At 38.8% G+C, this 23284-nt stretch overlaps 1 protein-coding gene across 14 annotated transcripts in view; it reads right to left on the reverse strand.

Moving 5' to 3' along the window:
• Positions 1-23284, reverse strand: part of GANC (glucosidase alpha, neutral C) — a 75222-nt gene that overhangs the window by 13498 nt on the left and 38440 nt on the right. For 12 of the 14 annotated variants that reach the window (XR_006704089.1, XM_045448059.1, XM_045448065.1 and 9 more), the window contains 9 exons: positions 17585-17820; positions 14289-14415; positions 13289-13368; positions 11147-11290; positions 9990-10086; positions 5556-5657; positions 3787-4030; positions 2357-2421; positions 404-480 (listed from right to left, as the gene is read on the reverse strand). Coding sequence is in view for 13 of the 14 variants with exons in the window: in XM_045448059.1 (XP_045304015.1) it covers positions 404-480; positions 2357-2421; positions 3787-4030; positions 5556-5657; positions 9990-10086; positions 11147-11290; positions 13289-13368; positions 14289-14415; positions 17585-17820 (1172 nt within the window). In the remaining variant the exon portion in view is untranslated. The remainder of the gene's footprint in view (positions 1-403; positions 481-2356; positions 2422-3786; positions 4031-5555; positions 5658-9989; positions 10087-11146; positions 11291-13288; positions 13369-14288; positions 14416-17584; positions 17821-23284) is intronic. The other 2 variants (XM_045448063.1, XM_045448061.1) reach the window with 1 other exon arrangement.

Raw genomic sequence — 23284 nt, forward strand, 5'->3', positions numbered from 1 at the left:
CAGCTTTTAGTACCAAAAACTTAGGATTTAGATAGGGCCAGAACTCTTCTTACTTATGTTTCCCCCCACACACTCATACCTCTTAGTAGACTGAAGATTTCTTCCTACTCAAAGCCTCCATGTGTTAACAAGGAGTCACTTACACAAGTCAAAGCGTGAAGGTAAAGAACCTTCTGACCCTCCCCGGTGTTGTCACCTATTCGTCTTTCTCCCCACTCTTTCGTTATGTTTCTTGACCTCTGAGGTCACGATTTACAAGAATCTTCAGTTGCTATAGATATTTGGGCTGTCTTCCCAACTACATGATGCAGAAATCTATGTCTTAACAGGGGCTAATTCATCAGAGTGAAGGGAGAAGATATGAGACATGTAAGATATGTGGCTGTTTCTCATTTATTCTTACCTCATTTGATCCTGGCAGAAACACACTGACTGTGGTGGCTTTTGGTTCTGTGACTGGATGAACCAATAAAGCACTTCCTGAAAAACAGAGAAGAAATAAAGTTGAACATCATTCTAAGAAGTCTGAAAACATCCTTCTCCTCTGCGTGCTTTTGTCGTTGTAGAGACCACTCAACTATGAACCTGGTGAAAGTAGAGACCTTGGTGAATTGAACCAATGATTCATCAGAGAGACGCACTTTGGAGAGGGGACCAGTGCTCAAATGGGGGACTGTATTCTTAATTATCACTAATCTATTTATGGCATATTAGGGTAATAGAGAGGGACCCTGCCACAGTCCATCACAGTCTCCTGTGCACAGCTGCTTGTATGCCAGGAGTCTGGAGGAGCTACTGCACTTCTCCAAGTGCGTCACTGTTTGCTGTAAGTGACTTTGAAAACGGTGAGCCTACAACTGTTATCCAGAACTGTGGTCAGCATGGATAGGAGTGTATCAGTGGGGCAGTGGGCAGTTATCATTAGGAAGGCTGGAATTCTCTTAAAGGCAACCTGGATTATTAATTTTGTTTTGACCATGGCCCCATATGTATATAAACTTCATCCATTTATGAATTCACTCTTTAATTCTACAAATATTTATTGAGTTCTGGGTGAGTGCCAGGCATTATGCTAGGCTCTGGAGATACAGTGGCAAATAAGACAGACAATATGCCTATCCTCATGGAGTCTGCAGTCAGTAAAGACAGTTATTAAACAAATAATTACAAATTAGAGTTGGGACAAAAACCAAAAAGGCAAAAGCACAAAACGGAATGAAAGTTATGTAATAAGAGGGACTGACGGGGCGCCTGGGTGGCTTGGTCGGTTAAACGTCTGACTTCGGCTCAGGTCATGATCTCGCGGTCCGTGAGTTCGAGCCCCGCGTCGGGCTCTGTGCTGACTGCTCAGAGCCTGGAGCCTGTTTCAGATTCTGTGTCTCCCTCTCTCTCTGCCTCTCCCCTATTCCTGCTCTGTCTCTGTCTCAAGGATAAACGTTAAAAAAAAAAAAAAATTAAAAAAAAATGGCAGCTCTTAGTTAAAAAAAAAAAAAAAAGAAGAAGAGGGACTGACTTTGACTGAATTTAGGTGTAATTGGGTATTAGAAGCAATTCTGGTCAGGGAAATGTTCTCCAAGGAAGTAGCTATTTAAACTGAGACCTAAGAATGGAGAGAGAGCGTGAAGCTTTTTGTGTTTTAGGATTTCCACTCCTTAGAAACAGGATTCATCTTTTGGGCAATTCTCTGTTGAGCATGGTTTCTTGAGTCCTATTTCCAAGATGATAAATGTCCCTATTGTGGATTTGGTGGCCAAACCTTGTTAAAGAAGAGGCCAACAACATCAACAACCCTATTTTGCATATGAAGTAAGCCCTCTGAGTCTGGTCTACTGTTTTCTACTTCCATTCCCTATAGTGGTGTCATAAAGCTTATAAGTGGACCAGAACAAGAACCTGAAATTGCATCCACAAATAGAATAGATTTATATGAAGTTAACAATATGAGAAGTGCAACATGACCACAGAATAGAGCTATCTTTCCATTAATACACTAAAAATCTTTTTTTTTTTTTAATCTTTATTTATTTTTGAGAGAGAGAGAGACAGAGTGCGAGTGGGGGAGGAACAGAGAGAGGGAGACACAGAATCTGAAGCAGGCTCCAGGCTCCGAGCTGTCAGCACAGAGCCCTACGTGTGGCTCGAACTCACAAACCATGAGATCACAACCCGAGCTGAAGTCAGACGCCCAACTGACTAAGCCACCCAGGCGCCCCAATACACTAAAAATCTTAATGACAGAATTACTTTTTATTTTTTGGCTGTCTTGAGATTAGTGATTTTTTTTTTAGTGCTCTTATACTAGGAAATATAACAAAAACATAATTACAATATATTTATCATAGTGATAAGAACTCACCTAGCATATATTCATCTTCCACACCAAAAGTGTTTAATTCCTCTGGGAACTCTATCCATAGAGGCCTGGGGAAAAAAAAAAATTCTTACCTCAACATTACTAAATGTTTTATTACTATTAAATCACTTATATTTTCAGTTTTATAACTACTCAAAGGAAATTGGAAAAAGCCAAAGAGTCAAGACTCTTTTCATATGATTTAAGATTTTATGAGCAATTGCTAGGATTACTAAATATTGTTCTAATGTGGAAGACCTATCTACTCACTGGAACGTTCCAATGAAAGATTGAGAATTCTGGTAAGTACAATTTTTCCTTCCGATTGTTGAGCACTGACTACTCTGAAGGCAGAATCAGAGCTTTGGGCAAGTCCAAATGCCCAACACATTCAGTGTGGAACAAATTGAATGTGTGTAAAACCGTATTTTTATGATGATGTAAAATCTGTGCCATGTTTTCATACTGTCAATGCCTTTCATGCATCCTTAATTATTACCTATATTAAATGAAAAGAACTGGTTTTACTTGTTTTCATGCTGGCAACGTTTTTTGGAGGGTTGAGAAACAGCTGTGTGGTTTTGTTTTTTTATTATTTTACACAACTATCTAGGAGGCCTTTGGGCTTATAAAGATAAAATCTTCAATATCTGTGTATCTGGATATCAGCTTAATGGTTCTAATGCTTTTTTCAACCTCATGAGTAAAGGATATTTTTTTTGTAAGATAAATTTATTTTTAGTTTATTCACTAGCCTTTGTAATAACAGATCCTTTTCCTACTGAATAGTAACAAAGCAGTAATCTTTCCTTCTGGCTGATGTCTAGCATTACCAGGGAAACTTCTAACAAATACAGATCCTGAGATCTACCCAAGGAGATTCCTGGTAGGTCTGGAGGTATGGCCTTGAAATCTATAGTTTTAAAAAGCTCCCCCCCAGGTGATTCTGATCTGAGCCAGGTTTAGGAAGTGCTGATCTGGAAGCCTTGGTGTAGGTTTTTCACATCTTGCCTCCAAAATAGAATCAGAATATAATTTATACGCCAGGAAAAAATGTTCACCTTCAACTTGGAATGGTTTAGCCCTAAGAGTAAGACAGACTCCAAGACCAGCAGAGTAAGTTGCTCTTCATGAGAGGATGCTTGTGGGTTAAAACCATGAATTCACTTATAGTCACTTCCTTTTTCTTTGAAAAAAATCTCTATTTCTGTCTTCTAGCAAATATTAACACTTGAATTAGGGGATCTGGCTTTTCTTTGACCTCAACTCCTTGACCCTGCTCACAGTGGGTGCTCAATAATCTGATTGACAGCTGATTAAACACATGGTTTTTCTCTTGAAATCACTGTGTAATTACTGAGTTCCCCAATGGCTAGGGGATTTTTCTGGTGTAGATTGGGTGCTGGAGCCCCCAACTGGTGAAGCCTATTTACCTCATGACGGGTTCGGCAGCCATGTGTGCCCGGTAGAACAGAGAATACCAATAGGGCAGGAGGGTGTAGCGCTGTCTGATGGCTTCTCGAATGAGCCGGGTGTGTTCCTCCCCAAAGAGCCATGGCTCCCGCCGCTTGGTGTTCATGGTAGCGTGGCCCCGGAAGAAGGGCTGGTAGGCTCCGGCCTGGTACCAACGCACTAGCAGCTCTGCTTCTGGATTCCCAATGAAGCCACCTACGTCAGCTGGTTAGGCAAAGAAAGGCCAAGTGAGGCAACCGGTCTTCTAACAAATACTGCACACCGGTAAAATGAGGGCTTGAAGACGGACAGGATAAATGTGCTGTATGTACACTCAAAATGACAGGATAAAACTGTGGCCTGAAATTAGGGAGCACGTATTTAAAAACTCAGCCTGTTTGGGGAGCTGACAATATTCTCTTCGAATACTCTTTTCTTGTCCAAAGGTCAGAGGTTTTGCCGCAAGATTAACATTTTTTTTTTTTTAATTTTTTTTTTTTTCAACGTTTATTTATTTTTGGGACAGAGAGAGACAGAGCATGAACGGGGGAGGGGCAGAGAGAGAGGGAGACACAGAATCGGAAACAGGCTCCAGGCTCTGAGCCATCAGCCCAGAGCCTGACGCGGGGCTCGAACTCCCGGACCGTGAGATCGTGACCTGGCTGAAGTCGGACGCTTAACCGACTGCGCCACCCAGGCGCCCCAAGATTAACATTTCTGTTATGTTCCCAAACCCAGAAATTGCAAAATGTCGACCTGTCTCAATAAGTATGTTCAGGGCCGGGGTAGGAGGTTGGCAACTGATTTCCTTTTGAAAGCAACAGCTGAAAGCAAGATAAAAATTACTGAACTAAAAAACAGACAATCAGAATTAGAGACTTAGGGAGAATGTGATGCTTGGTCCTTAAGGAGGATACATATTTCTTGTCTGTGGACCAATACCATAAGAAACACATCTGTTAAAATGTGTGTGACATTAAGTTGCTTCTATTCCTACAGAAAACAAGGAGCAGCTGGAACTGGTCTTGCCGAGCACCTTCCATACTGGGATTTCTCATCCGCAGACAATTACTAGGATTTAGGGAAAGCAACCCATCAGGGAATCGTATTTTAACTAAATTTATCTTTCCCAAGAGCATATCTTTTTTTTTTTTAACAGTTAAAATATGTCACACAATTTTAAACCTGCTGAGTAAAAAAGGATTTCTGTAAGGCTTATCTCTGATTTGCTAAATTCTTTGTACTTCTCTCCATTTTTCTCACTTTGATGAAAAGGTATGTTTCAGAAAAACTCAGTTATCAAGAGCATCTAAGGAGGAATCAGAGAAAGAGGGAAAAAAGCACTCGGGCTCTCTGATGACTTAAAAAAAAATTTTTTTTTAATGTTTACTTATTTTTGAGAGAGAGAGAGAGAGAGCACGAGCAGGGGCAGAGAAGGCTCCAGTCTCCATGTTCTCGCTGACGCAGGGCTCAAACTCACAAACTGTCAGAGCATGACCTGAGCTGAAGTTGGATGCTTAACCAGCTGAGCCACCCAGGCACTCTGGGCTCTCTGATGACTTTATTTCATGTCCTCACTTCAGACGAGACACAAAGAGCTTGCAAGTATCCCTTCAATTTCCTCATTTTCTTTTTTCCACAGTTATCCCTCCCAAAGCAGCTAATGAGAAGGCATTTGTGACCAGCTTGGATGGAGAAACACCCTAGTTTTTTATTTTCTCTCACTTCAAGCTTGTGGATATCATCATACCTCCACAAAAAGGGATCCCAGTAATGCTGAGGGTGAGTAACATAGGGATAGAAATTTTCAGGTAGCTCCATTCTGCCGTGTTGTCGCCTGTCCACACAGCACCTTTGATCACCAGTAACAAGGTATCAAAAAAAAAAAAAAAAAATCACAAATCAGCTCATGCACTCAATTTCATAGATTCTTTATTTGAAATAGACAAATTAATATAAAGGAAAACATTTCTTTCTTACCTTAAAATATACAAAATCTGGTTTCTACAATGAAAATATATTGATTTTCTAATGTGAAAAAGTTCTTAAAATCCACAAAACATTTTGTAAAAATATTCTGAAATTGCACTTATTTTTGAAGTATAACTCAAGTCTGATTTTAGGAGAAACATTAAAAAAATCATCTTTACTGAAATATAATTTGCATATAATAAATGTACCTATTTTAAGTGAAGAGTCTGAGCTCAAAAACCTGTAACTGTCACCACAAGCAGGGTACAGAAACAGTGTAAATGATCACTGGGCTTCTTTGCAGTCAATAACCTTCCACTTTACCTAACAATTGATCTGATTTCTGTATCTTCTCTAGAATTTTATATAAATGGAAACATATACTATTTTGTGTTCTAGCTTTTTTCACTCAGCATAATGTTATAGTTTATTCCTTTTTATTTGCTGAATAGTTTTGTATAGTATGGATCTATCACAAGTTTAGCCACTCATCTATTGATGGACATTTGGATTCTTTGCCAGTTTTGGCTATTGTGAATGAAGCCGCTATAAACATTTGTGTCCCAATCACATGACATATGTTTTCATTTCTCTTGGGTAGCTATCTGGGAGTGGAATTGCTAGGTCTGTGTTCAGTGTATGTTGCATACTTTAAGAATAAACTTCGAACTGTTTGGCATAGTGGTTGTACTACTTTTAAGTTATTAATACATGACAATTTCAGTTGCTCTACATTCTTGGCAACACTTGGTAGTGTGTCTTTAAAAATTTTTTTTAATTAGAATTGTTTTAAAATTAATTTATTTAGAGAGATAGGGAGAGTGAGTGGGGGAGGAGCAGAGAGAGGGAGAGAGACAGAGACAGAGACAGAGAGAATCCCAAGCAGACTACACTCTCAGTGTGGAGCCCGACATGGGGCTCCAACTAAAAAACCATGAGATCATGGCCCCAGTCGAAAACAGGAGTTGAACGTTTAACTGAGGCACCCAGGTGCCCTGGTAATGTGTCTTTTTAATTACAGCTACTGTAATGGATGTGTAGTGGTGTCTCTCTGTGGTTTTAATTTGTATTTCTCTAAAGACTAATGATTTTGAGCATCTTTTCATGTATTTATGGATCATTTATATGTTTTCTTTTGTAAAGTGTCTATTCAAATCTTTTGCTATTTTTAAAAGTACATGTCTTTTTATTATTGATTGATTAAAAAAATTTTTTTTAATGTTTATTTATTTTTGAGAGAGAAAGAGAGAGCACGAGCAGGGGAGGGGCAGAGAGAGAGGGAGACACAGAATCCGACACAGGCTCCAGGCTCTGAGCTGTCAGCACAGAGCCCAATGTGGGGCTCGAACTCACAAACTGTGAGATCATGAACTGAGCTGAAGTCGAAGCTTAACCTATTAAGCCACCCAGGCATCTCTGACTTTCATTTTCTTAATATCTTTGAAAGGGTAGAAGTTTTCAATTTTGATAAAGTCCGACTTAGCATTTTTTTCCTTTTATAGTTCATGCTTTCTGTGTTCCATTCAAGAAATCTTGTTTACCTCAAAGTCACAAAGAGTTTTTATGTTTCCTTTTAGAAGTTTTTGTTTTATCTTTTATAGTTAAGGTCTATATTCCATTTTGAATTACTTTTTGTGTATGGTAAGAGGTAAGGGTCAAGGTTCTTTCCTTCCCCCACCTCCATACCCAGTGTTGTGACACCATTTATTGACAAACTCTTCTTTCCATTGAATTGCCTTGGCAACTCTGTTCCTATTTAATTAATTAATCATACGGGTGTTGGACTCTTTCTGGATTCTTTATTCTGTTCCATTGATTTTTATGCCTATTCCTACACCCCCTCTCAAAAAAGCCACTCTATAATTTAAGAGGAGTGGTACAGACTGTATAAGGGAGGCATAATAACAGTAGCAAGGACAATAGTTAACATTTAGCAAGGCCTGATGGAGGCAGGTGATACTATTTGGCTTGTAGTAGCTCACTGAATCATCACAACATTATCAGGTAAACACTAGTTAACTTCATTTTACAGATGAAGGAAATATGGCCAACAGTGGATTAAAATACATAGTTACTAAGTGATAGAGGCAGGATTTGAGCCCAGGGAGTGTGACTCTAAAGCCACTGCTCTTGATCATTGTATAGTTGATAAGACATTGTGAAGATAAATTATATACCACTAAAGAGATTCACACAAGAAAAAAAAAATCTTACTTTACTAAACCTAAATTAGTCCTGAGGCATTTTTGTCTATCTTCTATCAAAATAGTTCTGGAAGCTATTTTTGTTTTAATCTTCCACAGAAATTTTAGGTTGTCCTAAAGCCAGTGAGGAAAAATATTTTCAAGGGACTGCTTTTTTTTTTTTTTTAAGGTACTCTAGTAATTTCTCCTTGACTTCAAATGAGACAAAATGATTGTGAAATCAACATGGTGGCATTCTGGTCAAGAGAGAAAGTTCCTGTAAGCATGCAGATATTTTCATGTGTCATATGGTTGTTTAGTCAGAACCGAGCTCTGGCTATTGGTCTAAGCAGAAAACTTAACACAGTAGTGTTCTCTGTAATGCCTCACTTGCTACACTTTGGGGAGGGCTGATAGTTTCACAGAGTATTGAAGACTAGGCAGTAGGCTGATATTTAAGAGATTGGAAATTACTTAGTATTCATATCTTCTTTCCTTTTTTAACTGCTACTTATTAGTATTTTCATTTTCATATTAGTATTTTCATAAAATTTACTTTTTAGGGGCACCTGGGAGGCTCAGTTGGTTAAGCGTCTGACTTTGGCTCAGGTCATGATCTTGCAGTCTGAGAGTTTGAAGCCTGAGTTGGGCTCTATGCTGCCAGCTCAAAGTCTGGAACCTGCTTTGGATTTTGTCTCCCTCTGTCTCTGCTCTTCCCCTGCTTGGGCTCTGTCTGTCTCTCTCTCTCTAAAAAATAAAATCCACGTTAAGAAATTAAAAAAAATACTTGACTTAAAAAATGTTTATTTATTTTGATAGAGAGCATGCATGCCAGTGGGGAAGGGGCAGGGTGAGAGGGAGAGAGAGAATCCCAAGAGGGAGAGAGAGAGAATCTGTCAGCTCAGAACCTGATGCGGGGCTTGAACTCATGAACTGTGCTATCATGACCTGAGCCAAAACCAAAAATGGGACGCTCAACCAACTGAGCCAGCTAGGCACCCCAATACTTGACATTTTTTAGTGATTAAAAATGATTCTTGTAGAGAATTTGGAAAATAGAGATAGGTAAAAAGAAGAAAATTTTAAAATCACTCATAATCATCACGGTACTAAACTTATTGATTTAGATTGCTATCTCTATTTTTTAAACAAAATTGTGATAATATACTGTAACAACATTTAAACATTCTGGTGCTCCCCCCCCCCCCCTTATCATGATGTCACAAACATTTGCTCATGCAATTAAGAGGTACTATTTTAAATTGCCTTATGATAGTCTATCATATGGATATATCATGCTTTTATAAATATTCCCTTATTTGGATTTTCTTTCTTTTTCTGTTTCAAGGACTAACGCTATGGTGAGCATCTATGTACATGAATCTTTGCCTGAGATAACAATATTGTGGCCTTTTCCAGAGTACCACAGGGGCTGGTTTTCAGGGCTGGCGGAGGAGGCCTAATAATGTGTATGATACAGTAAAGGCTGGACTCTTCAGACTAGAACCTAAGCTCTTAGTTATTTATGCAAGGCCAGGGGACTTAAAATAGCCTTCCTGCTGGAAGGTGGTTAAGTTGAATTAGATCTGCATTAGCTAGTAAACTGAATCCAGTTATAGATGACCCTGACCACAAGCAACAGCCAGGTCTATTTTAAGCCATATTACTAAGTGGAACAGGTGGTTGAAGGAATGTGTAAGAAGTCGATTTCCCCTGGTTTAGATAAATCAAATAGACAGAATCAGAGATGACCATCCCAGCAAACTGAGATACTCTGAAGTCATTCTCCCAGCAACTAAGTGGCCATTTCTTCAGTGGGAAACAAGTAACTAAACTTTATTAAAATTGATGTACTTTGTGTCACAGTACAAAAGGCATACTTCCGGGAACGTCACTTGCTACCATCCTAGGCCTGCCGAAGGGCCACTGGAAAAAAAGGCATTAACACAGTAGCACCATATACCATACAAAAAAAAAAAAAAGTTTGCTAATTTATGTTTTTAAGTCTGATCATATGAGCCATGCCTTACCATACTTTTGTGATCCAGCAAAGAAAGAACGTGTAAGAACAAAGGGTCTCTCCTTTCCTTTAGATCGCTGTATCAGTCCTTCTGCAGTAGCCATTTGCTACAAAGGCAAAGGAGAAAACTTTCAAAGGGATGATTAGATTAGAGCATTGTGCAAACATCCTAATAGGCTATTAGACATGCAAAATTAAATAGGTGGGAATATAAAATGGAAAATATTAAAATAAATCTATCAAATAATTTTCATAATGCAATGAAACTACTCTAAATTCCCATATTAAGAGTGGAAGATTTTCCTTGATTAAAATAGCAATGGAATAATAGTAAATAATAAGCTAGAATTATTCAGTGCTTACTATTGTTAGGCATTTTATAAGATTTTCTCTTATAATCTACAGAACACCCTCTGAGACAGAGCATTTTCAATGATGGAAAAAAATGAGATTCAAAGAGGTTGTTAAGTGACTGGCCCTGGCCAACATAAGAAAATTCTCTAAAGTAGTTTGCAGTTATAGCAAGAGGCTTTTAAAGAAGTAAACACATAATCTGAACTGTGCTATATATAGATAGCAACTCCCACTAGAAAATACCAATTGATGGGAGAGCCATAGGAACACAGGATGAAAATAACAAAGAACTACGGATATCATTAGGGGCAAATGACTGACATATGTTTTGGATGTGATTGGCAAATGGAAGACAATTCTACTACCTTCTAATGAAACGGCTAAGTAGTTAATTAAGGCTTTCTGCATTTAAAGACTTACTGAAATTGTATATCTATGTTTTAAATCTTGTTCCCCTGGTATGAATATAAGATTTGTGAAATTTCAAAACATTTGTTTTAATTGCCTTTGTTTATGTATTTACACATTGCCTACCCTACTTCAAAAAAAAGTCTTTAAGTATTCAATGTCATTTACTAATGACTCCTGCCAAAGAAGATGTTTCTATGTTATCATTAATCTCATATATCTATAATTCATCAAGTTTATTATAGAAAGAAAAGGTGCAAAGGGAGAAATAGTAAGTCCTTTATTGGCTACAACTTGATAAGACCCACAAAGAGAAATGAACAATATAATATTTCTATTATAAATGACTTTCAACCCAAAAGTCAGGGCATTTGGGTCCAGGTGACTTCTCTATGGATGTCTTACCTGATAAAAACCATAGATGTTGTGAAGTTCCCTGTGCTCCCAATTGCCATGATGAATGGCATTCTTCTGCATGGTTAGCTCTGGTCCTCTAAAGACAGAGGGCTCATTCATGTCGTTCCATATGTAGAGGATGTCAGTAGATCCCTAAGAAGTAAATTTCTTCCTCAGCCATGATAATACTCCTATAGTGATGATGTTAATATGATAGCCACCCTATTCCTCTTTCATACTCTATTTAATTTATTATTTATTATGTTTATTATCTATGCTCTGTCTTCTGTTCCAATGCTACAATAAATGGTCCACAAGGTGGGGAATTTTATCAGTCTTGCTCATAAACACCTGGAACAGTACCTGAACCACAGAAGGTTCCCAATAAGTATTTGCTGATGAATGAAAGAATACTGTGCTGTATTGTCTATGAAATACTGCCCAGCAAGTACACTTCAAGACCTACCCTGGAGAACCCCTATAGGAAAGGTTGTGTGAGTGTTCACGGTTAGGTCCTATAACATCCATTATCTGCTGCAACCTTTTTTTAAAAAGTAAGCTCCATGCCCAGCATGGAGCCCAATGCAGGGCTCAAACTCATGACCCTGAGATCAAGACCTGAGCCGAGATCAAGAGTCAGACACTTAACTGAGCCACCCAGGCACCCCAAAAACTCTTAACCAAGGGCATTTATAGCCGTCCATGATAAGATTCTGCCTTCCCTCTAATACTCTGCAAGATTTGAAAGGTAAAATACCTGTTTGGTAGCATGGTCTAGAGTTTGTGTTCTGCATAGAATTGTTCAATTTAGGGTGGGAAGGGGCTTTTGAGTCATCTAGTCACCATGGTGTTGAAATCCCTTTTATAGAATCCTGGTCTCTCAGCATTTGACTCATAGCTACAATGACAGGGAGTCCTTCAGGCAGCTCATTCCATTGCTTTCTAAATGTCCTGCTCCTTGTAACATCCAGGCCCTGTAAAAGCCCAAATGTTCATCGACTGATGAACGGATAAAGAAGAGTTCAGGAAAATAGAACTTAGTGATTCATCACTTAACATATAACACCCAGGGCTCATCCCAACAAGTTCTATTTTCCTGAAATCATTATTACACTATATGTAAACTAACTTGAATTTAAATTGAAAAAAAAAAAAAAAAAGAAACTAGAGTTTAGTGGTTAAGACTTGGGCTTGGGAGACAAACAGACTGAGTTCAAATCTTAGGTCTACCACTTACTAAGATGAGTGAACTTAGTGGGGTTTTAAACTTGTCCATATGTCAGTTTCCTCATCTGTGGGATTAGAGTTCATTATAGTTTCAACCTCAGAGGTTACTCTGAAGATGAAATGGTAAAATGTACATAAAGTGCTTAGCACAGTGCTTGGCACACAGCAATACTCAATTTATACTAAACATCATTATTATCATCCTCATAATGGGTTGAAAACTGTTTTCTAGAAGTGGCCTCTCCAGTTCTTTCTTAGAGTTTTTGATATATTTATTTTTTATATATTTTATATATATTTATAATATTTTAAGAATTGATTTATTATTACACCTCTTTAAAAATTTCAATTCTTATCACACCTTTTGTTTTTTTAATGTTTATTTATTTTCAAGAGAGAGAAAGAGACAGCATGAGCAAGGAGGGGCAGAGAGAGAGGGGGACAGAGGATCCAAAGTGGGCTCTGCGTGACAGCAGTGAGCCTGATGTGGGGCTCAAACTCACGAACCACGAGATCATGACCTGAGCAGAAGTCGGACGCTTAACTGACCGAGCCACCCAGGCGCCCCTATAATTTGCAAGATATTCTCACATATATCATTATCATCATCTTTAAATAAGCTATAGAATATTGTTTTATGTAAAATTTATATAGTAATTTTAACATATAATATTGTTAAGTACTTTGATATGTCACAGAGTCTATTATAATGGAAGTAGAAATCACAGCTTTTGTGCACTTGGTAATATATATGGCACCTCTCCTGGCACCATCAAAGTCTGTAATGTGGTTGCCTTCCTTGCATTTTCATCCCAGGATTGCTTATCAAGAGCTACTCAATGAAGCACTCTATCTATTCAATCATGGTTTTCCTTCTTTCATCCTCCCAAGTCACTAGGAAAGAGCAAAAGAATAAAAACAAACCTGATAGGCAGAGAAAGTGAAAAGACTTGAATACCACTCTCTGACCTTGGGATTGGTGAAATCCAGGTAAGAGGAGAGACCTGTAGAGGCAGAAGAGTAGACAGACTGTGAGAAACAGTGGTCCTCATGGTTAGATATGTTGTACAGAAGATGTCAAAGTTGGGTAATCACTGGGCACCCTAAATGTAAGGTAGTTGATACAGAGGTGCAGTCTGTCAAAAAGTGCATGAAGGCATTACTGGACTCCAGTGATAATCTGGACTAGACTTTCCAACCGGAGAGGCCCAGGGGAATGCCAATGAACAAGCATCCAGACGGAGCCTGTCCCTCACTGATGGCCCAGGATAGCCCAAGTAATCATGGCAAATAATCTGGAGTGACCCTTCTGTTCTTAAAGAGAACAAAGAAGTGTTCATGAGTGGTATAAGGGTGGGCAGGGGGAGGTGGGGGGAAGGATGCATGGGGTTTCTCTGCAGTACTTGGATTTGTGATGGAGTGCCAGGAGACGATAGAGTGGTGATTCCTTTTTGTCCTCGAGGTTCTACCAAGGCTTTAAATTAATACCTTCTGAAATAAAGCATCCAGAGTTGCTGGAGGCAGCTGAGGTCACTCATGGGAGTCTGAGAAGTCAAAACTCTGGGCTAACAAGGCAAAAAAGATTGACAGGGAGAGACTATAGGCCACTTGTTCTTTTTTTTCTCCTCTGCTTTTCTCATCCCTTGGCTTTTAACTTTCATTTGCTTAGAGTACTATTAAGGCTTCCTGTTTTGTTTTGTTTTGTTTTTTTCATTCATTCATTGACTGAGAAATGTATACAGAGGACACTGTACCAGATGTTATGGAAGATACAAAAGGATCTTTTGATACAAAAGAAAACTTTCTTAAAGGTGCTTACGCTGTGGCAAAAGACATCCATAAGAAATGAGGGTGATGGCCACGCAATCTTTATTAATTGGGACTAAACAAGTGGAAATAATAAGTATATAAAGTGCTATCTTACCAGGCCAGCATACCCCTTCAAAGTCTCCTCCTTCGTGATTCCTCACAAAGAAGCCCTGTTCTTTGGCCTCAGCATACACTGAGTAGTCAGGATCAATCTTGATGTGGGGGTCACTGATGACCACAAGCTGTCAGGACACAGAGGTTTGACGAGCTCATCAGTTTCACAGGAGTTATATGTTGGTTTTTATACTTTTCATCATAGTTTTGGGGTTCAAATTTTACTCAGAAATAACTACTAGTATTGAAATACTTAAGATACTGGTAAAACCCAGTAACTTTTCATGCTTATGGAAATATAATTAGTATCAAAACTAGGCCAGTGCTCTTCCATAATTATTGCTTCCCAAGCAATACGTGTTCTCAAAATAGCAGTTACTAAGCTTCTGTCTGAGGTGCTGGGTGCTATACATAGAGGATTAAGTCGTCCCTGCTCCCTAGACATCTAGAAGTTAACATTGACAAAAGCAAACATTAAAGAAAACAAGAGAATAGCGTGTTAAAAACAAAAAAGCCCAAACCCAATGGTACAGGTATAGTTAGGAAGGAGGTTTGAGAAGAGCTGTCATCACAACTCTGTGTCTCTAGGATCTTTCTACCTTTCTAATACCATCACCTCCTACTCCAGGGCATCAAAACCTGTTATTTGTCTAGGACAACCTTGTCACCACCCTTCCTCAAATCTATTCAAATCTATTCTGCAAACTGAAGTTTAATTTTCCATTGCTCAAAAACTTTAAAACACTTTTAATTGTAGTAAAATACACATAACATAAAATTTACCATCTTAACCAATTTTAAGGGTACAAGTACATACACAGAGTTGTGCAATGTCCAGAACTCTTTCCATCTTGTAAAACTGAAACTCCATACCCATTAAAAACAACTAATTCCCTCCTCTGTCCAGCCTTGGGCAACTGCCATTATTCTTTCCGTCTCTATGATTTTGACTGCTGTAGGTATTACAGATTGATGAAATCATACAGTATTCATCTTTTTTGTTCTGCCTTATATCACTTGGCATTGTGTCTGCAAGGTTCATCCATGTTGTAGCTTGTGACGGGATCTCTTCTTTTTTAAGGCTGAATAATATTCCACTGTATGTATTTACCACATTTTGTTTACCCAGTCATCTGCTGATGGACACTTGGATTGCTTCCACTTTCAGTTATTGTGAATAGTGCTGATATGAATATGGGCATATAAATTTCTGCTCAAGTACCTGCTTTCAATTCCTTTGAGTATATACCCGTAAGTGGGTTTCCTGGATCATATGGTAATTGTATTTTTAACTTTTTGAGGAATTGCCAAACTGTTTTCTGTAGTGGTTGCAACACTTTACATTTATTTTCCACTATCAGTGTTTCTATTTCTGTACCTCCTTACTTGCTACTTTCTGTTTGTTCATAGTAGCCATCCTAACGATATGAGGCAGTATCTCATTGTGGTTCTGTTTGCATTTTCCTAATGACTGGTGATGTTAAGCATCTTTTCATGTGCTTGTTGACTATTTGTATATCTTTGAAGAAATGTCTATTAAGCCCTTTTTCCAATTTTTAATTCGGTTGTTTGTTTTTTGGTTGTTGAGTGGTAGGTGTTCTTCACATATTCTTCATACTAACCTCTTATTCAAAAACTTTTAATGTCTCCAAATGTATACAAAGCAGCCTACAATAAGGTCAGATTCCCTACTACTTAAACCTTGCACATGCCTTTTCTTGCACATGGTTTTCTTGCCAAACCAACCTGCGTACTGTTTTCCAAACACCACTGGGTGCTTCAGCCTCTGGCTGCACTGCTTCCTCCCCTTTTCTCAGCTAGTTAGAGAGTCATCCTAACATCCTAACATCCTCATCGAAAATGCACAAAGCCCAGCTTGAATCTAGCTGAATGCAATCTTCTCTCTCTCTTAGTCCCCTCCTGACCTTGATCTTTCTTTGGCTGTTACATTATTGCCCTACATTGTGGTTGTTGTATACTTGTCTTTCCCCCAACTCACTGCAAGACCCCAAGGAGCTCATCTTTGCATTCCCTTCATCTGTAGCACGGTATTTTGAACATCTGATGGCTTCAATAAATAGTTGCTTAGAATAACATGGGTTCTGGAGTCAGGTAAATCAGAGTTCAGATTCTTGCCCTACTACTTATTTATTATGTGCCTTTGTGCAAAATACAAAACTAAGCCTCAGTTTCTTCACCTGAAAAATGGGCTAACAAGATCTACCTCATAATTTTGTGATGACTGGATAGAATACTGTGTTCTATCAAATTCTGTGGCCAATAGTAAGTGCTTGCCAAATGGTAGGTATTTATTAACTTGGAAATTAGGAGTTAATATGATTGGCTGTGGTCACCTGTGAAAGGCCTGGGGCTCAAAGGAATGGATTAAAAAGACAACTTTAATCTCAAGGAGAGGGACTGCAGGGATCCTTTTATATGAAACATCTAGGGTTCTCCCCCTTTTCCTCCCTCAATTTTTTCTTCTCCCTCCTTCTATTCATTATTGCTGTTACCACCACCACACCTGTATTACATACTTTCCAGTGTCTTTTTTCCCCTCTCCATTTTCTATTTTAGTTCTTCCTTTGGCCAGATTGATAGGTGGAGTCCATCAGGGAAGCATGCAGAAAAAATGGTATGATGAAGAATATGACTCCATTTTTGATGGACTGTTAAGAGCTTTCTAGCCCCACCACTCCCCCTTACCCTTCTGCCCACATCTGACAAAGAAAGCCCTAATGCTCCCTCCTTGGGTGCCAGCAGGAAGTTCAAACCACACAAGCCCTGAGCATGCATAGGAATCCTCACCCCAGTCCAAACCTCCAAGCACCACAAAAGCTGAGATGTCTCCATTCCCAGCTCTCTCAAGACATCTTGAGAGCAGCCTGGGAGCCAGCCCTGCTCCCCCAAGAATGCCTATGTGACTAATCAACCTTTTCAGACCCTCTTGGTGTCAATGTGATGTCCCCAATCTCGAGATTGATGTTGACATCAGAACCAAATCATGCTTTTGGGGTATCTATCAAATCACTACAGGATGGCCACAACAAATGAGACTGAATTCTAGGCCCCTTTGTCCTGCAGGGACCTCGACACCTAAGGCAGGGACGGATGGTGTGACCATCTTTCCATCATTGCTTTCCTGTTATCACAGTTACAATTACATTTGAAGGTACTATTTCCATGGCCATTTTTTATCAGATGGCTCTCCTCCACTAATGTGCCAATGCAAGTTTTAAATAAAAAAAAAAAAAATGCTTTGTAATGAAAAGGTTTCAAAGCGTCAGCTTATTTTACCTTACGTTTTTTGTTTCTGAGCAGCTCTTGCATCCTTTTGGGATTTGGGAATCTTTTCTTGTCCCAGGTGAAGTACCTTTTGCCCTCGGTATGCTCTATGTCCAGCCACATGACATCATAAGGAATGTCATGCTCATCAAATCCTGCATCCACTGCTTTTACGTCCTGCTCATCCTCATAGTTCCAGCGGCACTGATGGTACCCCAGAGAGAAGAGAGGGGGCATGGCTTGTGTGCCTGAAAGTGGAAGATGACAACTGAGCCAGCTACCATCACAATGATAATTACACATTTGATAAACATGTCCTAAATGTCTACAGGCTCTAAGCACTGAGCTTGGTACTTAGAATATCAAGGGGAAGAGAACACTGTCTTCACCCTCAAGAAAGTGATAATTTGGCTGATGAGGCAGGTATGTAAATTAACTGTTCTGCTTAGAGGTGTAACTGCTATGTAAAAGGTATCAGCCTAGTATTAAGGGAATACAGAGGAGTTAATACTGCCTGCAGTAAAATGTGGAGACTTGAAAGGGGCGCCTGGGTGGCTCAGTGAGTTGAATGTCCGACTTTGGCTCAGGTCATGATCTCATGGTTTGTGAGTCTGAGCCCCGTGTCAGGCTCTGTGTTGACAGTACGGAGCCTGGAGCCTGCTTCAGATTTTGTGTCTCCCTCGCTCTCTGCCCCTCCCCTGTTTGCTCTCTGTCTCTCTCTCAAAAAAAAATAAATGTTAAAAAAAAAAAAAAAAAAAAAAAAGGCTTCACAGAGGTAGTAACACTTGGTTTTGGACCTTGAAGAGTAAGTAGGAGGAATCTACCAGAGAGAATGCATAGAGCATTGAGGCACAGGGAATGGAAAAGACAAAGAGGCAGAGGAGTGCATGATAAGCTTAGGGAAAAATAAATAATCCAGGGTGGTTACATTGTGAGAGAGACCAGTAGAAGCCAAAACTGGAGAGGGTCAGTTTGTAAGGGTCCCTGTAGTTCAGGCTAGGAATACTAAATCTTCTTATGGGAAGTCATCAAAAGTTTGGCAAGATGTGATCTTAGCATACCTATGTTTTAGAAAAATTAGGGAGCAGTGTTGAGACTGACTAAAAGGGAAGGGGATTAAAGGCAGGAAAAACTATCAATTGCTATCAAAACATTTACTGATAACATGGCAGACTTCTGGTCAACCACTTGCATTTCTCTTTTCCCTCCTAAAGTCCCACTAAAATCAGAGTAAAGGAAAGAAAAAAAAAAAAAAAAAAAAAGAATAAAGCCACAAGAACAAAAAGAATGGGAGAGGAGTAATTTCAACAAAACTTTGGAAAGTGTGGGACAGAGGAGAGGTGGTAACTGTTGAGCAAAGTGAGGGAGGCTCTCACCAGAGTGTTTGAAAGGGGAATATGAGGAGAAGAGCTCATCTCTCTTCTCCGAAAACTCCTAGAGGGAAGATTCCCCCCCCCCCCCCCGCCACCTTCCACCCCCAATACTAGAGCGCTTTGAGGCACAACCTTATTGAAAGCCTCCAAGATTAGAAGGATCCACATAAAGAAATAGAATGAGGGGCGCCTGGGTGGCTTAGTCGGTTAAGCGTCCCGACTTTGGCTCAGGTCATGATCTCGTGGTTCGTGAGTTCGAGCCCCGCATCGGGCTCTGTGCTGACAGCTCAGAGCCTGGAGCCTGCTTCAGATTCTGTGTCTCCCTCTCTCTCTGGCCCTTCCCCTCTCAAGCTCTGTCTCTCTATCTCTCAAAAATAAACATTAAAAAAAATTAAAAAAAAAGAAATAGAATAAAAGGATTTCTGAGAAAACAGACAATACAAGGAACCAAAGTAAACATCAAAACATTATCTATCATTAGTATGTTCAGAGAGATGAAAAAATATACTGAAATAAGACTAGTTTAAGACACTGGAAATAAAGAACAATCAGAGGAAAAGAACGAGTATGAAGAAATTAGAAATATAGCATAAATGGAAGGCCTAGAAGATAAAATTGAGAAAACTTAGAAAATAAGGGAGATTATAAGATCTGTACAGTAGAAAGAGAAAAGGGAGGGGAAGAAATTATCAAAGGAATAATCCAAGACTGTTTACCAAAAGTGGAGGACACAATTCTAAAGACTGAAAGAGCTCACATTTAATACCCAGCACAATGATTATTTGAAAAAAAAAAAAAAAAAAAAAGATTTATATTGTGGTGCCAGGGTGGTTCAGTCGGTTAAAGCATCTGAGCCTTGATTTCAGCTCAGGTCATGATCTCACAGTTAGTGAGTTTGAGCCCTGCGCTGACATGAACAAAATTTTTAAAAAGATATATATCAAGGCATTTTATTGTCAATTTCCAGAATTTCAAAGTATTAGAAATTTCAGAATATATTTCAGACGGAAAAGACAGATCATACACAAGGAAACAGAATTCAGAGTGATTTTGGAGCAAGAAGATGGAAGGAAATAGAGAAATAATTTTTTTATTAATTTTCAAGTTAACATACAGTATAGTCTTGGCTTCAGGAGTAGAACCCAGTGATTCATCTCTTACATATAACACCCTGTGCTTATCCTGCAAAGTGTCCTCCTTAATATCTCTCACCCATTTAACCTAGCCCCCTCCAGCAACCCCCAATTTATTCTCTATATTTGAGAGTCTTTTATGGTTTGCCTCCCTCCCTGTTTTTACCTTATTTTTCCTTCCCTTCCCCTATGTTCTTTTGTAGAGTTTTTCAAATTCCACATGTAAGTGAAATCATATTATATCTGTCTTTCTCTGACTTACTTCACTTAGCCTCCAGTTCCATCCATGTTGTTGCAAATGGCAAGCTTTCATTCTTTTTCATCTCCGAATAGTATTCCATTATAAATATATACCACATCTTCTTGATCCATTCATCAGTTGATGGACATTTGGGCTCTTTCCATATTTTGGCTTTTGCTGATAGCACTGCTACAAACATTGGGGTTTATGTGCCCCTTTGAATCAGCATTTTTGTATCCTTTGGATAAATTCCTAGTAGTGCAATTTCTGGGTCATAGGGAGAATTATTTTCTTTTTTAAAAGAATATTTTTTTGAGGGAAAGAAAGTGTGTGCATGTGGGGGGTGGGGAAGAGAGGAGAGAGAGGATCCCAAGCAGACTCCATGCTGTTAGTGCGGGGTCTTGATCTCACAAACTGTGAGATCATGACCTGAGCCGAAATCAAAAGTCAGATGCTTAACCTACTAAGCCCCCCACCAAGAAATAATTTTCAATCTAGCCAAATTATCAAGAGTGAAGGTAGAAAAGATGTTTTCATACCTGCATAGATGCAAAAAATGTACCTCACAGGCACTTTCTTAGGAAACTACCAGAAGGTGCTATAAACAAAAACCAAAACCAATAAGGTAATAAACCACAAGAAAGAAAAACATGGAACCCAAGAGAAGGGGGAATCAAACACCAGAAAATAGTAAGCAAAAGTCCTAGGATGACAGCTGTGCAGGGAGCCTGGAGAGCAACAACCTAGATGGGGGCAGGACAGAGAGAGCTGGGAGGGAAGGTTACAGAGAGAAAAGTGGGATGGGTAAATTATCTGACACCTTTGAGCATTTGAAAAGTATAAACACTAAATATTGATTTAACTAAACATTATGATATAACAATATTGGGAGAGAAGAAGGGGGGATGTTGTTAAGTCCTCATCAGGAGTCAACAGGTAGTCTCTAAATTTAAACTTGGATTTCTTTGAACACGGTGGCAGACCCACTGTTTTTGAAGCATCTTCCTATAAACCAAGCTTATTCTCCCCAATAACAATGTTGAAAAGGCCTATCAGTGGGCCTTGACAGTGCTTATTCCTATATGTGTGTCTTCCCATATCCATAAATTTTTGGTTGTTTGTCCCACCAAAGTTGGAATCAAATTCCTCTTCCCTTGAACATGGGCTGGACCCAGGAACTTTTAGCAAGAGAATGCATCAGAAGCGATGCTACATTTCTTTTATTTTTGACAGCTTTATTGAGATGTAACTCACATACCATACAACTGACCAAATGAAAGCATACAATTCAATTGTGGGGGGGGGGGTAATATTATATTACCATTTTACAAAAAATGGCAAAAGAGAACATAAAATTTGTCATTTTAACCATTTTAAAGTGTACAATTCAGTGGCATTAATTATATTCACAATGTAGTATAAACATTACCACTACCTATTTCCAAGATTTTATCTCACCCCAGATAGAAATTCGAACCATTAAGCCATAGCTTTCCAATACCCATCCCACCCTCCAGCCTCTGATAACTGCTAATCTACTTTTTGTCTTTATGAATTTGCCTATTGTAGGTACTTCATGTAAGTAGAATCATACAATATTTGTCCTTTTATGTCTGGCATATTTCATTTGAATAATGTTTTGAAGGTTCATCCATGCTGCAGCATGTATCTGAATGTCATCCCTTGTTACGTTAGTGAATGAGATTCCATTTTATGTATTTAACACATTTTGTTTATCCATTCATCTTTGATGGGTACTTGTTTCCCTCTTTTGGCTATTGTGAATAGTGCTGCAATGATCATTGGCATACAAGTGTCCCTCCAAGTCCTTGCTTTCACTTATCTAGAGTGGAATTGCTGGGGATATATAAAGGATATGCAGGGAAATATATATATATATATATATATATATATATATATATATATATATATGAAGGATATTAGACAGTGTTCTGCAGAGGAATAGAACCAACAGGATGTGTGTATGTATGTATATGTATGTATGTATATATATATATTTCTACACTTACAGAGTGAATGATTTTAAGAACTGGTTCATGTGATTGTGGGGGCTGGTAACTCTGAATTCCACGGGGCAAGCTGGCAGACCAAAGACCCAGGGAAGGTGCAGCTTACATATGAAGGCAGTCTGGAGACAATTCTTCTCTTTAGAGAGCCTCAGTCCTTTTCTCTTAAGGTTTTCAACTGATCGGATGAAGGTCACCCACGTTACTGAGAGTAATCTGCTTTACTCAAAGTCTATCAATGTAACTAATAGTACTGACAGGATAATCTCATCTAAAAAATAGCTTCATAGTGACATCTAGACTTGTGTTTAACCAGATATCTGGGTACTGTGACCTAGGCAAGTTGACATATTAAATGCTATGTTTAGCTCTTTGAAATGCCAGAATGTTTCCACAGCAGCTGAACCATTTTATGTTCCCAACAGCAGTGTATGAGGTTCCAGTTTCTTCACATCCTCACCAATACTTACTATTTTCTATTAAAAATAATTTAGCCATCATAGTGGGTATGAAGTAGGATCTCATTGTGGTTTTAATTTTCACTTTCCTAATGACTAATGATGTTGAGAAACTTTTCATGTGCTTGTTAACCCATTTGTATATCTTTAGAGACTGTCTGTTCAAGTACTGTGCCCATTTTAGAACTGAGTTATCTTTTTGTTGTACAGTTGTAAGGGTTCTTTATATATCCTAGATACTAGACTCTTAACAAATGTATGATTTGCAAATATTGTCCCCCATCCTGTATATTGCCTTTTACTTCCTTGATAATGTAACCTTTGATGCACAAAGGTTTTTAATTTTAATGAAGTCAAACTTACTTATTATTTCTTTCTGTTGCTCATGATTTTAGTGTCTTTTCTAAGAATCTGTTACCAGATCCAAGGTCATGATGGTTTGCCCGTTTTCTTCTAAGAGTTTTATGGCTTTAGCCCTTA

Source organism: Leopardus geoffroyi, chromosome B3 (genome assembly GCF_018350155.1).
Source record: "Leopardus geoffroyi isolate Oge1 chromosome B3, O.geoffroyi_Oge1_pat1.0, whole genome shotgun sequence".
Taxonomy (NCBI): Eukaryota; Metazoa; Chordata; class Mammalia; order Carnivora; family Felidae; genus Leopardus; species Leopardus geoffroyi.